The 15,946-nt window shown below is 41.0% G+C and overlaps 1 protein-coding gene across 1 annotated transcript in view; it reads right to left on the bottom strand.

The window, feature by feature from the left end:
- CEP85 (centrosomal protein 85) overlaps positions 1–15,474 on the bottom strand; it is a 39,156-nt gene extending 23,682 nt beyond the window's left edge. Inside the window, exons 1-3 of the mRNA XM_055397532.2 lie at positions 15,336–15,474; positions 9,896–9,971; positions 6,698–6,850 (exon numbers count right to left, since the gene is read on the bottom strand). Coding sequence (XP_055253507.1) covers positions 6,698–6,850; positions 9,896–9,944 — 202 coding nt within the window. The 5' untranslated portion in view covers positions 9,945–9,971; positions 15,336–15,474. The remainder of the gene's footprint in view (positions 1–6,697; positions 6,851–9,895; positions 9,972–15,335) is intronic.
- Between the last annotated feature and the right edge of the window lie 472 nt (positions 15,475–15,946).

Below are 15,946 nucleotides of genomic sequence, written 5' to 3'. Positions count from 1 at the left end.
TGTATAGTTATGTGTATTCTTGTCACCTCTCCTTAATATCTTCTGCTTCTGTTACGACCATACCATTTCTGTCCTTTATCGAGCCCATCCTTGCATGAAATGTTCCCTTGGTATCTGTAATTTTCTTGAAGAGATCTCTAGTCTTCCTCATTCTGTTGTTTTCCTCTATTTCCTTGCATTGATCGCTGAGGAAGGCTTTCTTATCTCTTCTTGCTATTCTTTGGAACTCTGTATTCAGATGCTTATATCTTTCCTTTTCTCCTTTGCTTTTCACTTCTCTTCTTTTCACAGCTATTTGTAAGCCCTCCTCAGACAGCCATTTTGCTTTCTTGCATTTCTTTTCCATGGGGATGGTCTTGATCCCTGTCTCCTGTACAATGTCATGAACCTCTGTCCACAGTTCATCAGGCACTCTATCAGATCTATTCCCTTAAATCTATTTCTCACTTCTACTGTATAATCATAAGGGATTTGATTTAGGTCATACCTGAATGGTTTAGTGGTTTCCCCTATTTTCTTCAATTTAAGTCTGAATTTGGCAATAAGGAGTTCATGATCTGAGCCACAGTCAGCTCCTGGTCTTGTTTTTGCCGATTGTATAGTGCTTCTCCATCTCTGGCTGCAAAGAATATAATCAATCTGATTTCGGTGTTGGCCATCTGGTGATGTCCATGTGTAGAGTCTTTTCTTGTGTTGTTGGAAGAGGGTGTTTGCTATGACCAGTGCCTTCTCTTTGGCAAAGCTCTATTAGCCTTTGCCCTGCTTCATTCTGTACTCCAAAGCCAAATTTGCCCGTTACTCCAGGTGTTTCTTGATTTCTGACTTTTGCATTCCAGTCTCCTATAATGAAAAGGACATCTTTTTTGGGTGTTAGTTCTAAAAGGTCTTGTAGATCTTCATAGAACCGTTCAACTTCAGCTTCTTCAGTGTTACTGGTCAGGGCATAGGCTTGGATTACTGTGATATTGAATGGTTTGCCTTGGAAATGAACAGAGATCATTCTGTTGTTTTTGAGATTGCATCCATGTATTGCATTTCGGACTCTCTTGTTGACCATGATGGCTACTCCATCTCTTCTAAGGGATTCCTGCTCACAGTAGTAGATATAATGGTTATCTGAGTTACATTCACCCATTCCAGTCCATTTTGGTTTACTGATTCCTAGAATGTCGAGGTTCACTCTTGCCATCTCCTCTTTGACCACTTCCAATTTGCCTTGATTCATGGACCTAACATTCCAGGTTCCTATGCAACAGCATTGGACCTTGCTTTATCAGCAGTCACATACACAACTGGATATTGTTTTGCTTTGGCTCCATCCCTTCATTCTTTCTGGAGTTATTTCTCCACTGATCTCCAGTAGTATATTGGGCACCTACTGACCTGGGGAGTTCCTCTTTCAGTGTCCTATCATTTTGCCTTTTCATACTGTTCATGGGATTCTCAAGGCAAGAATACTGAAGTGGTTTGCCATTCCCTTCTCCAGTGGACCATTCTGTCAGACCTCTCCACCATGACCCATCTGTCTTGGTTGCATCTTGGGTCTGTCTTTTAATATCTTTGGTAATAAGCCACTCCGTCTAGGGGATGAGCTACCCCACGTCCGAGGTCAGAGGCGGTGGCCGAGAGGAGCAGCCCCATGTCCAAGGAGAGGTGGCTGCGCGGACGCAAGAGGGCCGAAAGGAACTACTCCACATTCAAGGTCAGGAGGGGCAAACTCATCCAAGGTAAGGAGCAGCGGCTGCACTTTGCTGGAGCAATCGGGAAGAGATACCCCACGTACAAGGTAAGAGAAACCCAAGTAAGATGGTAGGTGTTGCGAGAGGGCATCAGAGGGCAGACACACTGAAACCATAATCACAGAAAACTCGCCAATCTGATCACACGGACCAGTCCCATCACTTCATGGCAAATAGATGGGGAAACAGTGGCTGACTTTATTTTTCTGGGCTCCAAAATCACTGCAGATGGTGGTTGAAGCCATGAAATTAAGAGACGCTTACTCCTTAGAAGGAAAGTTATGACCAAACTAGACAGCATATTAAAGAGCAGAGACATTACTTTGCCAACAAAGGTCCGTCTAGTCAAGGCTATGGTTTCTCCAGTGGTCATGTATGGATGTGAGAGCTGGACTGTGAAGAAAGCTGAGTGCCAAAGAATTGATGCTTTTGAACTGTGGTGTTGGAGAAGACTCTTGAGAGTCCCTTGGACTGCAAGGAGATCCAACCAGTCCCTCCTAAAGGAGATCAGTCCTGGGTGTTCATTGGAAGGACTGATGCTGAAGCTGAAACTCCCATACTTTGGCCACCTCATGTGAAGAGTTGACTCACTGGAAAAAACCCTGTTGACTCATTGGAAAAAACCCTGATGCTGGGAGGGATTGGGGGCAGTAGGAGATGGGGATGACAGAGGATGAGATGGCTGGATGGCATCACAGACTCAATGGACATGAGTTTGGGTGAACTCCAGGAGTTGGTGATGGACAGGGAGGCCTGGCGTGCTGCGGTTTTTGAGGCCGCAGAGAGTTGGACATGACTGAGCAACTGAACTGAACTATGTGATTATTTAGAAAATAAATAAATAAATAAAAAATAAGTAAAAATCATTGGGCTTTTGCCACTTCAAGGATATATCTCTAAATCTCTCCTTTCCTCAAATATACTCTCTGCCCCTCAACTCCTACCCCCCACCAAAAGCAATTCATTCTTTCTAGCAACTGTCCTTTCTTAGTAAGGGATAGACTTAGGTATTGCTAAATTTTGATCACTTCTCCTATATCCCTTACTGGTTTATGAAGTACGATAGTCTGAAATAAGCCAGTGATGATTTCAATCTTTATCAAAAAACTGAAAGACTTCTGAGCTCTCAGGTATCTACCTCTATCCCGTCCCTTGAGAATCTTCAAGGTAAAACTCCTTAGTGAAGGGTAGAATCAAAAACCTAAATGGGGAATTCCCTGGCAGTTCAATGGTTTGGACTCCATGCTTTCACTGCAGAGGCCTGGGTTCAATCCTGGATTTGGGAACTAAGATCCCACAAGTTGCACAGCATGACCAGGAAAAGCAAAATGGAACAGAAAACCCTAAATGTCCATCAGCAAATGAACGGATAAAGATGTGGTACATATATTCAAAGGAGTATTACTTAACCATAGAAAAGAAAAGAAAGAAAAATATGCAGTAACATGAATGGACCTAGAGATCATCATACTAAGTCAGACAAAGACAAATATCATATCATATGGTATCACTTATATGTGGAACCTAAAAAAATGATGCAAATAAACTTATTTACAAACAGAAAACAGACTCATAGACTTAGAGAATGAATTTATGGTTACCAAATGGGAAAGGTGAAGGGGAGGGAAAAATTAGGATTTGGGGATTAACATACTATTGTAATCAACAAGGACCTAATGTATAGTACAGGGATCTCTACTCAATATTTTATAATAATCTAAATGGGAAATGAATATGAAAAAGAATAGATATATGTGTATATATAACTGAATTACTTTGCCATACAGCTGAAATTGACACAACATTGTAAATCAGCTGCACTCCACTATAAAATAAAAAAAATTTTAAATAGAAAAAAAGAATAGCTAGTGAACTATATTTTATACCAGTCACAAATGTTCTTGTCAACTGGGCTCCAAATAAACCAAGATATAGTCATGAACAAAATAAGCAAAAAATAAAATTAAGACCACAGTATATAACATGGCAGAAAAGAAACCTTAGATCCTTTTAAAAGAAACTTCTAGACCAATGGCGTTGGCCACCATGTCAAGACTACTATAATTTAAAAAAGAACACATGACTGGCAATTCCCTGGTGGTACAGTGGTTAAGACCCTGAGCTTTCACCTCTGGGGACCCAAGTTTGATCTCTGGTCGGGTAACTGAGATCAGTTGTGGTAACAAGCCACACACTCAGACAAAAAAATTAAAAATAAAAATGCACTAGGAAGGAAATATAAATATATATTTCCCCAAAGATATAAAAAGCATGCAGAGTTACACACAATCCATGTAACAATTTGACTGGATGAGATACAGCAAGTCAATTCAACAGGGGGAAAAATCTAGACAAGTGTTTGATTTTTAAAAACTCTAAAAATAATATGACCTATGACCACCCATGTAGACAAATCTTAACAAGTCCCAAGTATACTGACAGTAACACTTTTGATTACACAAGTGATGGAAAGAATACTACAGGTGGGAGACCTGAATCTGATAATTAGCTATGTGACATTAGGCAAGTTATTTAACCCTGTGTGGAATTTTTGTTACTCATTTGCAAAAATGAACTGGATCAAGTGATTTTTAAAGTCCTGTCTATTAAAATCTATTATTCCACTTACTCAATATTTACTGACACTGTGCCCATAGCTATCAAATCAAATGCCAGGTACCCAGGAGTTAGTACTAGTATTTTATTCTTCAAAATAGAAGATTTTTCTCCAAACATTTGTTTTTTTAAAAAAAAAAACAAACAGCTTTACTGAGATATAGTTCACATACCATACAATTTTCACCCACTTGAAACACACAATTCAATGTTTTAGTATATTCACAGAATTAAGTGACCATCACTACAATCAAGTTTAGAACATTTTCATCATCCCCAAAGGAAACCTTTTTATCCCCTAGAGGTCATGCTGCATTTACTCTAACTTCATAGCCTTAGGCAACCACTAAATCTCCTTTCTGCCTCTATATAAATTGGCCTATTTTGGACACTTCATACAAATGGAATCATATAATATGTGGTCTTTTCTGTCTAGCTTTTTTTACTCAGCATGGATTTTTTAAAGTTCATCCAGTTTGTGGGGTGTATTCATACTTCATTTCTTTTTATTGTTCCACAGTATTCTATAATATGGATATACAACATTTTATTCATCTATTTGTTAACTGATACATTGGGTTGTTTCCATTTTTTAGTTATTATTATTAACCAACTCTGCTATGAACATTTGTGTACAAGCTGTTGTGTGGATGTATGTTTTCATCTTCTCTTGAGTATATACACCCAGGAGTAGATTTGCTGAGCCATGATGCAACTCTATGTTTAACCTTTTAAGGAACTGCCAAATAGCTTTCCAAAGCAGCTGCAACATTTTACATTCCCACCAGCAATGTGCAGGCTCCACTTTCTCTACATTCCCACCAACACTCATTATCTTTTTGATTATAGCCATCCAAGTGGGTGTGACATCTGATAAAGTACCAGAGTAGTTCGCTTTGTGACTTTAATCAGCTCATTTAATCACTTTGAAATTCAGCTTTCTCATTTGTAGATTGGAAATAAAATATCTCGTGGGACTTCCCTGTTGATTCAGTGATTAAGACTCCATGCTCCCACTGCAGGGGGCCAGGGTTTGTTCTCTGGTCAGGGAACTAGATCTCATATGTCACAACTAAAGATCTCAAGTCCCACAACTAAGACCCAGCGCTTAAAAAAAAATGCATAGAGTTCTTAATGGTATTAATGAAAAAAAATTTAGCGCAGTATTCATCATAAAGTATTTGATAAACAGTAGTTAATTATTATCACTAGATTTTCCGTCCTCCTAGGAACCCACCATCTAAATGAAAAGAAAAAAAAAAAACTCTTGTAAAGTACAATCTTACATCTTTTCGCTGTTTTTTCTTTTCAATTTTTTATTGGGATATATTATTTACCAAGCAGCCTAACAGCTATTACTTAAGTGCAAAAACAAGTGGCAGAAAAAATAAAGTATAAGACTGCAAAAGGAAGATCAGTAATGGGAGAAAGGGATGTGAAAAAGTTTGGTCAAGACACTTCACTAAATTGTGAAAAATAAGATCAACACAGCTGGGAGGGGCAAGAGAAGATGAGAACAGCACAAATGGGTCCAGATTAAAGAAGGAAAGAGCTCAGGTATCAAAAAAAAAAAGTTTTGTGCTGTCTGTGCTTTCATAGCGTAGTTAAAACAACATCCCTGAGGACAGTAAGAAATATGTCTGGGGCTTCCCTGGTGGCTCAGTGGTAAAGAATCCACCTGCCAATGCAGGAGACAAGGATTCAATCCCTGGTCCAAGAAGATTCCACATGCCACTGAGCAACTAAGCCCATGTGCCCACAACTACTGAGCTTGTACTCTAGAGCCCTGGAGCCGCAACTATTGAACCCACATGCTGCAACTACTGAAGCTGGCACACCTTTAGGGCTCATGCTCTCCAACAAGGGAAGATACTGCAATGAGAAGCCAGTGTACCGCAACTAGAGAGTAAGTCCCGCTCTCCACAACTAGAGAAAAGCCCATGCAGCAACAAAGACCTAGCACAGCCAAAAATAAAAAAAAAAAAAGTCCAAATGGGACAGGGACAGCTCACAGAATTGAAGATTCTGACCTTTATCCTCCAAGTAACAGAAACAGTTGAGGATTTGCAGGAAAGGGAAACTATGAAATCAAGATTTTAAGAAGATTAATCTGGCAGGAGAGGGAAAGACCTGATGCCAAGAAACCTATTAAGAAGCTGTTCAGGCAGGACAAACAGCAGAAGTTGAGACGAAGGGACCAGATGTGACGAGCATAGCATAGGAAGAATCAAGCAGACTCCGAGTAAACTGACTTATGAATATTCTGGAAATGACAATACACCTGAAATACAATTTGAAAACGACAAGATATTTTGGTAATCAAATCATTAATTCAAACTTACCCTCTGCGATGTCTGAGCACGATGTGCCAATGGCTGTGTCCCCACTGTCGGCTACACTTGAACAACGACTGAAGCGGCTCCGAAAGGCCTCTGAGATAACTGGGGTCTGCCATTCAGTCCCCAGGGAACTGCCCTTCTGAATCATGCTGGAACCTGAAACAACCAGCATTTCCCACTGTTAGTGTAAATCAGCTTGTGTAATTCCACAAAACTCTAAAAAGAAAATCACTTAAACCTGTGAGAGAATAGCCATACCTCACCCCTTTCTTCCTGCTGTGCCTATTTCAGCTACTCTGAATTAGCTAACTTTATTTAATGGTGTTCTTTAAAATTAGGCATTCATCCATTCATTCATGGCTGCACTGGGTCTCTGTTGTGGCACAGGGACTCTTCATTGCTGTGGGTGGGCTTCCTCTAGTTGTGGCGAGTAGGGGCTACTCATCTAGTTGTGGTGCCGGGCTTCTTCTTGCAATGGGTTCTCTTGCCTCAGAGCATGCACTCTAGGCACTCAGGCTCAGCAGCTGTGGCACACAGGTTCAGTTGCCCCAAGGCATGTGGAATCTTAGTTCCCAAACTAGGGATCGAACCCATGTTCCCTGCATTGCAAGGCAGATTCTCAACCACTGAACCACCAGGGAAGTCCCTGAATTAATTAAATCTAAATGGAAATAGCATAAGAGATGAGACACAAAAAAAGACCTACCAAGGATCCAGCAGTACTGAGACAGTAATAGTTAACAGCGGCTCCATTCTTTGAAATCTAGAAGCCATGGCACTTTACAGACATGGTCTCATCTACCTACTTAGTGAAAAGGATTATAACCCCTATTTTATAGAATACAGCTGAGATTTGAACTCATGTTATTCTGATTCCAATACCCACATTTTTTCCTCTTGCAGGGTTTCTCAACAGGTGCTCTTGGCATTCTGGGTTTGACAATTCTTCAATGTATACTCTACCTACTACAGGATGGTTAAGCATCCCTAGTCCTTCCCCATCCCCTAAATGCCAGTAACACCTCACTCCATCCCACCATCACTGTGAAACCTGAAAATACCCCAATATGTTTCTAAATGCTCCACAGGGTAACATGCAATCCAGTGTCCTTTGAAAATCACCACTTGGGAATGAATCAGGGTATCCTTCTGGGCAGGGTGAATCCAGATCAAGGCAAGTCTTACAAGTTAATCTGAAGGGTTCTGGGGGGAAATGCAGAGGAACTACTACAATTTCTGACTGATGAAATTTATCTGACTTTGTCAGCTTGCTGTTTGAGGGCTTGGTAGATAGGAATTGTTCAATAAATACTTGATTCATGAACATATTAGCAAAGAGTTAAATTCAAATTATTTTTTTAAAAAAATCACTGTAATTCTAAACTTCATCTAAGATGATCCATGTAAACAAACAGGTAATGGCATCTACTTATCCATTTAAAGTGTCAGAATCTGAGTGTGTAAAATATGGTTCTACACACTCTATGATCCAGTGGGAAGCAAATGATATTTGAATTTAGTGCTTCTCTACTTTTGCTTCTTTTTTCACTACCCTTACTTTTTCTACTGAAGACATTCTCACTTGTCCCAAGAACTCCTTTTATTCTTTGGGTCTTAGGGGACTGTCTGATTTGAAAGCATCTATACATACACAGTAATCTTTAACAATCTTTAATAGAATACACAGCCAAAAATTAGAGCCTTTGATCAGCATAAGATTAGCCAGGGTTACTATACTAAATTAACAAAATTCTAGCCAGAAGCAAAGAAATTTGACTTCTTGGTGAGTCTATATGGCATTCTCTCTCCAGTCAGTGTATAATTTGTCATGTTTTTTTAAACAGTGAAAATCCATTGAGGGCCTCATCCTGGAAACCACGCCCTGTTACTACTACTAATCTTTTTCTTCACTTCTACCATCTTTCTAGTCAGCGACTCCATATATCAATTCTAAAAGAAAGATTTGCTGAAATGAAAGTGTGCTTTGGTACAGTGAGAGACTGATTATCTGAAGTGTGAGTTCTGTGTTATGCCACGTGTCCTATCACCAGCTTGCGGGCCATGATCAATCAAACAAGAGACTGCAGAGAACAACGAACAGAAAGGCAGTGAGCTGACAGGAACTGCTGCATTCCAAAACTTGAACTATACATAACTGTCCTAAGAAACTGTACATTTAGTCCTAAGACACTGTATAGCAGATGTTCAATAAATATTTGCTGAATGACTCTTGAATTTTTTCAAAGTGCTTACTATATGCAAGGCCATATGCCTAGAAGAAAATAACATACCTGTCAAAATGTCTAAGGCACCGTAAGATTTTTAAAGTTAAAGAAAACATATCATTAGTTCCATAAATGTATTTTTTTCAAAAATATCCCAGAATGCTAAAGTTATTTTTCTAAAATGCTATTTCCTATTTGAATATATCATATCTACTTAAATGTTGCCTATTGAGTGTGTATGACTGTAGCCTTCCAGACTCCTCTGCCCATAGAATTTTCCAGGCAAGAATACTCAAGTGGGTAGCCTTTTCCTTCTCCAGGGGATCTTCCCAACCCAGGTATTGAGTCCAGGTCTCCCACCTTGCAGGTGGATTCTTCACTAGCTGAGCCACATGGGAAGCCCTTCACTTAATGTTGGCTATTGAGTGTGTGTATGTATTTACATGTTTTAATATGTATATAAAATATACATATATACTTTTAACATACTAATTTAGGATATCAACTGAGCTTTCAAAATCCTTTAAATCCATTCTAGAGATAAATTTCTGAGTCTCTAGTGACAACACAAGTGAGACTGCTGGCATCCAAGAAGAATTCCAATCTTTGTGGGCTAGCAGATGACTGACCCACCCACAGGACTACAAAGACAACACAGACCACAGTAATTTATGCTGTGTTTTTCTGATTTCAAATGGAACTATGTTCCAAAGTCATTTTGTTCCAATCCTTTATATGCCCCCCACAATAATCAATCATGTGATCTTGTTGGAAGCCATGGAGCATGAGAGATAAATAGCTGTTCTCTCAGAGAGATCTATTTTTCTATTCAATGTAGCCCTATGTCATTTTTGTCCTTTTGGTACCAGCATTTCAGTGAATGCTTATTTGTTCAGTATTTCCTTTTAAGGAAATTTCCGTTATAAAATAACAGAGCAATGGTCAGAATTTAATCCAGAAAACTTTGACTACTCACCTGGTGAGGTGGCATGAGAGATCCTCTCACTTGGGTATTTCTCCTGCATGGCCAAGAACACAGTTACTTGAGCCAGCTGTAAAATGAAGGAAGCAGTCAGATCTCTCCATTATCTTTTAATTCCCTGCAATTCATTCCCATTCAGCTGAAACTGCCAAATGCATACAAAGTATTCAAGTATTCTTCCACATGTTTTACTCCTAAGGATATTTTTTTAAGGCAAAGCAACTCCCAATATTTCACTCTACTTCTCCCAAAGCAAGAAGAAAAAACCTAGAACCAAACAGAGATTCCCAATACAGATCCTATAAGGTCTAGAACCCTTCTGACTATTGCAAAAATTAAAAATATTATTTTAATTAAAAAGCTGCCAAAGATATTCTTACCCGCTGGAACGGGATGGAAGAGTGAGGTAGGAAAAAAACTAAGTAACCAAAACAACAGCAAAGTATTATAGCTTCAATCCTGATAACATAAAATGAATTCCCTGATTCCTCCAGTAATGAAAGTTAGTCATATGATGTACAGTGATGGACAGAATCCTTGGTCAAAAGCAGAACTCCAATCCTCAGCTGGGAACGTAAGATTTTCTTCCCATTTCCCCATTACTTAAATAAAACATTTATATTTATTCTAATGGTAGGATCTAAGAATTCAGTCTGATTACTAGTTGTATAAACAAAAGCTTTCATTAGCTATAACTAATAATAGCAAATAATATCTTGTATTGTATAGTACTTGAGAGGCAGCAGAGAGTAAGAGAAGTAGCTCAGAGCACTGACTCTCAATCAGAGAGTTCAGGTTTGAAGTTGGACATGAGCCAACTCATTGGAATAGACCCTGATGCTGGGAAAGACTAAGGACAGGAGGAGAAGGGGGCAACAGACGATGAGATAGCTGGAAGGGAAGACCAACTCAATGGATATGGGTTTGAGCAGGCTCCAGGAGACAGTCAAGGACAGGGAAGCCTGGAATGCTATAGTCCATGGGGTCACAATGAGTTGGACTCAACTGAACAACAAATGAGCAATGTATCAGCTGTGTAATCTTGGGCAAATTTCTTAATATCTTTGTGCCTCAGTTCCTTCCTATAAAAATGAGGATAAAAACAGGACCGAATTTGGTCTCATTTAGGATTAACTTACAATGGTGTCTGACATATATTAAGTGCTTAATTAATGCTTTTATTATACTTGGCATATTAACATCTTGTTAATAAAAAGTGAAAGAGTACAATTCCTGGAAGATAAATTATGAATTTAGAAATTTTGAATTTATAAGGGCCCATGGGGCTTTCCTGATAGCTCAGTTGGTGAAGAATCTGCCTGCAATACAGGAGACCATGGTTCGATTTCTGGGTCAGGAAGATCCCCTGGAGAAGGGATAGGCTACCTACTAATCTTGGGCTTCTCTTGTGGCTTAGCTGTTAAAGAATCCACCTGCAATGTGGGAGACCTGGGTTCGATTCCTGGGTTGGGAAGGTACCCTGGAGAAGGGAAAGGCTACCCACTCCAGTATTCTGGCATGGAGAATTCCATGGACTATACTATACAGTCCATGGGGTCGCAAAGAGTTGGACATGACTGACTTTCAGAGTTTAGGACAAACCCTATCCACAGAATACAATTCTTAGAGGTGAAATTTAACTTTGGAGGGAAAAAAAGGCTATATGGTACTTTTTCCCTAATGTGCTTTACTGACCTCTGCAGTTTTTTCTTAGTAACAACAACAAACCCTAATTCACTGTATCTACAATAGGAATTATATGATCCCCTGAAATCCCAGGTCTCCACATACTGGGTAAGAGAAACTTTGTGCAGTTAAACAGTTTCCATTTATGGCTAGTATTATTCAGTGTTTTACGGTGACACAGAACGATAATCCACCTACTAGTGATACCGGTCAATATAAAAACTCATTTTCATCCCCTTCTTTAAAATATAAAAAGGTTGGCCCATTAAATTCTGAAACCTCTCCAAATTCAGAGGAGTTGAAAATGTGATAACAAAAGAACTCTCAGTTAAACACGGATTTACCCTATGACTCAGTAGCTCCAAATGTATGTCAACACAAAATCTTGTATATTAATCTTCATAGCAGCATTATAAAGTGGCCAAAAAGTAGAAAGAAATGTCCATTAGCTGATGGATAAATAAAACGTGGCCTTCCCTCACAGCTTAATTCATAAAGAATCAGTCTGCAATGCAGGAGACCCTGGTTCGATTCCTGGGTCAGGAAGATCCCCTGGAGAAAGGCTACCCACTCCAGTATTCTGGCCTGGAGAATCCCATGGACTATATATATAGTCCATGGGGTCGCAAAGAGTTGGACACAACTGAGCAACTTTCACTTTCTTTTTCAAATAAAATGTGGTATATTCATACAATGAAATATTACTAGGCAGCAAAAAAGGAATGAAGTACTGATACCTGCTACAACATGGATGAACACTGGAAATACTATATTAAATAAAGAAGGACAAGTACAAAAGGCCATATATTGTATGAATCCATTTCTATATAGTGTCCAGAACTGGCAAATCCACAAAGACAGTAGATGAGCGGTTGCTAGGGAATAAGAGGAGGGCAGGGAGTTTCTGACTAGCCTGAACAAAATGTTGACATTGGATAGTGATGATGGCTGCGCAAGCTTGTGAATACACTAAAACCTCTGAATTGCACACATGTAAAACTAAACTTTATGTGAATCAAATCTCAATTTAAAAAACTCCCATAAGGAGTAATATAGTACAGAATAAATAATTCTTAACTTCTTCCTACTTAAGTTTACAAGTAGATGGGCTACTGGTGGAAATTTTTAGAGACACTTGAAAGAGACAGACTTCTTGGGATAAAAGTGAGAGAAATGAATGCATATGCATAAGAAGTAATACAAATAGCCAATTATACAGCCAAGAGAGGTAGAAATGAATGCAGGCAGACTGAAGAAAAGAACCCAACACTGATAATTTCTACTTTCAAAGGTGTCTAAACTACAGAACAATTCATTCAACAAATTTAACATGTATTAAGTACAAGCATACGTCTTTTTTTTATTGCACTTCACCTTACTGAGCTTCACAGATTCTATTTTTTTTTTTAACAATTTGAAGATCTGTGGCAACCCTGGTGTCAAGCAAGTCTGTGGATGCCATTTTTTTCCTGCAGCATTTGCTCACTTTGTGTGTCACATTTTGGTGATTCTTGCAATATTCCAAGCTTTTTCAACATTATTACATCCGTTATGGTGATCTGTGATTAGTGATCTTTGATATTACTATTGTAACTGCAGGAGTAGTAGAACGAGCAAAAGAAGTGGAGCCTGAAGATGTGACTGAATGACTGCAATCTCATGATAAAACTTTAAAAGATGAAGAGGTGTTTCTTATGGATGAGGAAAGCGGTTTCTTGAGATGAAACTACTTCCAGTGAAGATGCTGTCAAGACTGTCGAAATGACAACAAAGGATTTAGAATATTACATAAACTTAGCTGGTAGAGCACTAGCAGGATTTGAGAAGACTGACTCTGGTTTTGAAAGAAGTTCCACCATGAGGAAAATACCATTAAACAGCTTTGTATGTTATAGAAAAATTGTTTGTGAAAGGAAAAGTCAATCAATGCAGTAAACTTCACTGTTGTCTTATTTTAAGAAATCGCCACAGCCACCCCAACATTCAGCAACCATCACCTCATTCAGTCATCAGCCATTAACATCAACGCAGAATACTGGCAAATTAGCAAAGAGATTACAAATCACTGAGGGTTCAGATGATGATTAGCATTTTTTTAGCAATAAAGTATTTTTTAATTAAGGCATGTACATTTTTAAAAGACATAATGCTATTGCATACTTAATGAACTACAGTAAAGTGTAAACATAACATATACATACTGAGAAACCAAAAAAATTCATGTGACTCGATTTATTCCGGTGGTCAGGAACCCTACCCACAATATCTCTGAGGTATGCCAGTCCCTACTACCCATCAAGCACTGTGCTAAAGATTCTATAGTATCATGTCTTACGTTTAATACTCACATCAAACCTATGAGGTGATTACTAAGCCACCACAAGCTGGAGTTTTTGCCTCAGACATAGCCAGAGCTGCAAGTCCCAAAGCACTTAGGAGCTGGGGCAGCTCATATAATTGCTTCACTGTGCCACTGGTCACCACCCAAGCTCTATTTCCCAAGTTGCTATCCAAGAACTAGATTTTGACTGTTGTTATGTATTTCTCCTTTGAAGAATTATAATCTTAGTGTGGAACACATTTGGCAGCTGTTGAGAGAACCACATCAACACAAGAGAGGATCTGAAGGAATACACAGACAGCTGACATAGACACACTAAGAATCTCACACCATTACACTATTTCCATCGCCTTGATCATTCATCGAACCAGATCTAAAGAGAAGCCAAATCCTTGCCAAGATGTTGCCTTTACAAAGGAGTCCACACCACACCATCAGATTCTTATAAAACACACAAGGCCCAAGGGCAAGAAATGAAGCATGGTTATCTTAATCGTCCTGGTATCACCACTCCTCCCTTCCTAGCACACAGAACTCAATTCATCAACCAAAATTTACTGAGTGCCTATTTGCCTGGCTCTGTGCCATGTGGTGGAAGTAGACTGGTGCAGAGGACAGGGTTCTGATCCTCCCGTTTAATGTGCTCAACACCCTCTACCGAATAAATAAGCTTCAACACACTTTCTGTGCATCCAGAGAACCAGCTCCTCCCTGTCTATAGCAGGGATCCTCAATTTTGGTACTACTGACTCTGGAGTCGGTAAGTCTTTGATGTAGGGCTGTCCTGCAGGCTGTTCAGCAGCACCCCTGACATCTACCCATCGGATGCCAGGAACAATCCCAGAGTTGTTGAGAACCCAAAACGTCTCCATGTGGAGGGGGAAGCAAAACCGTGCCGGCTCAGAAACTCCATCCTAGCGCCTTCACGAGTGCTCTCGGTCCCTCCGACCTTCCTTCTCTATTCACGCTCCAAATCTTGGCTCACACTTCGCTCCCCTCCCCCTCAGACCTGTTGGTGCCTAGGGTTCCGCGATCCGTGCTTCGCTACCCGGCACAACCACCCGGTTGACGTCTACTCTCCCAGGGCTACGCGCTCCTAGAGGGCAAGGAACTTCCCTCCCGCCGTGCCCCGGCGACCGGGACCGGGACTGTAGCTCACAGAGGTCCCGCAGCTGCTGTGGAATGAGGGACGGAGAGAGCAAGGCGACGAAAGCGGGGGGCGTTATTTCAGAAAGCCGGAGCTTGAGAGACCCAAGGCTGGCAGCTCAGCCGCTCTGCGCATGCTCTTCGCTCTCCCTCGGCCCCCAACGGAGGCAGGTCGACCGTGCCTGAGGCTCTGCCGCGGCTCTCCAAGGAGGGCACAGGGTTTGTCAGTCCAGCGAAGGCCCGAGAGAGAGGAGGACTTACGTGGGATTGAAAGAGGGCAGCAAAACCCCTCACTCAGGAACACCAACCGCGGCGACCGCGTCGGCCACGGACAGCGGCTCGGCCCCCTCAGCTTGCCTAACGGCCGTTAACACGCCCGCCAGGCCGCGCGCCGCGCGCACCGCCCCGGCCCCGCCCCTTTCTGCCCATCTGCGACCAATCAGAAGTAGGGCCGCGCGGGTGTCCCGCCCTTGCACGCCGCCCTCGGCGCGGGGAACGGCCGGATCTCTTTGCGCATGAGCCAGTCGCGGCCCTCTGCTGTCTCCTGAGCCGCCCTGCTGGTCTGGCCTCTGGGCGGAGCGCTGCTCACCGTGCCCTGAAGTGGCTTTCTTGGGCCTGTGCGGGTTGAGAAACTGGCAGTCAGCGCAGCTCATTCCGCGATCCCGGTCTCCTCCCATTCCTCACCACCTATCAATACTCCCACCTGAAACAGGGGGTCACATTTTGACCAGGAGTTAGGTTGTGGTCAGGGTCACTGTCTTGTCAGGGTCAGGACTTGATCTGGTTACATAACAGGCCATGGTCAGTCTGTGACCAGGAGTCAGATTGAAGGGTATGGGATCAATCTTGCCTCCCTACTCAAACGTCCTCCC

The sequence above is a fragment of the Moschus berezovskii genome, chromosome 2 (genome assembly GCF_049115385.1).
Source record: "Moschus berezovskii isolate FMDL1 chromosome 2, NW_MosBer_1.0, whole genome shotgun sequence".
NCBI classification, from domain to species: Eukaryota; Metazoa; Chordata; class Mammalia; order Artiodactyla; family Moschidae; genus Moschus; species Moschus berezovskii.
The sequence above is the reverse complement of the archived record's forward strand: the minus strand, read 5'-3'. Positions and strand labels throughout refer to the sequence as shown.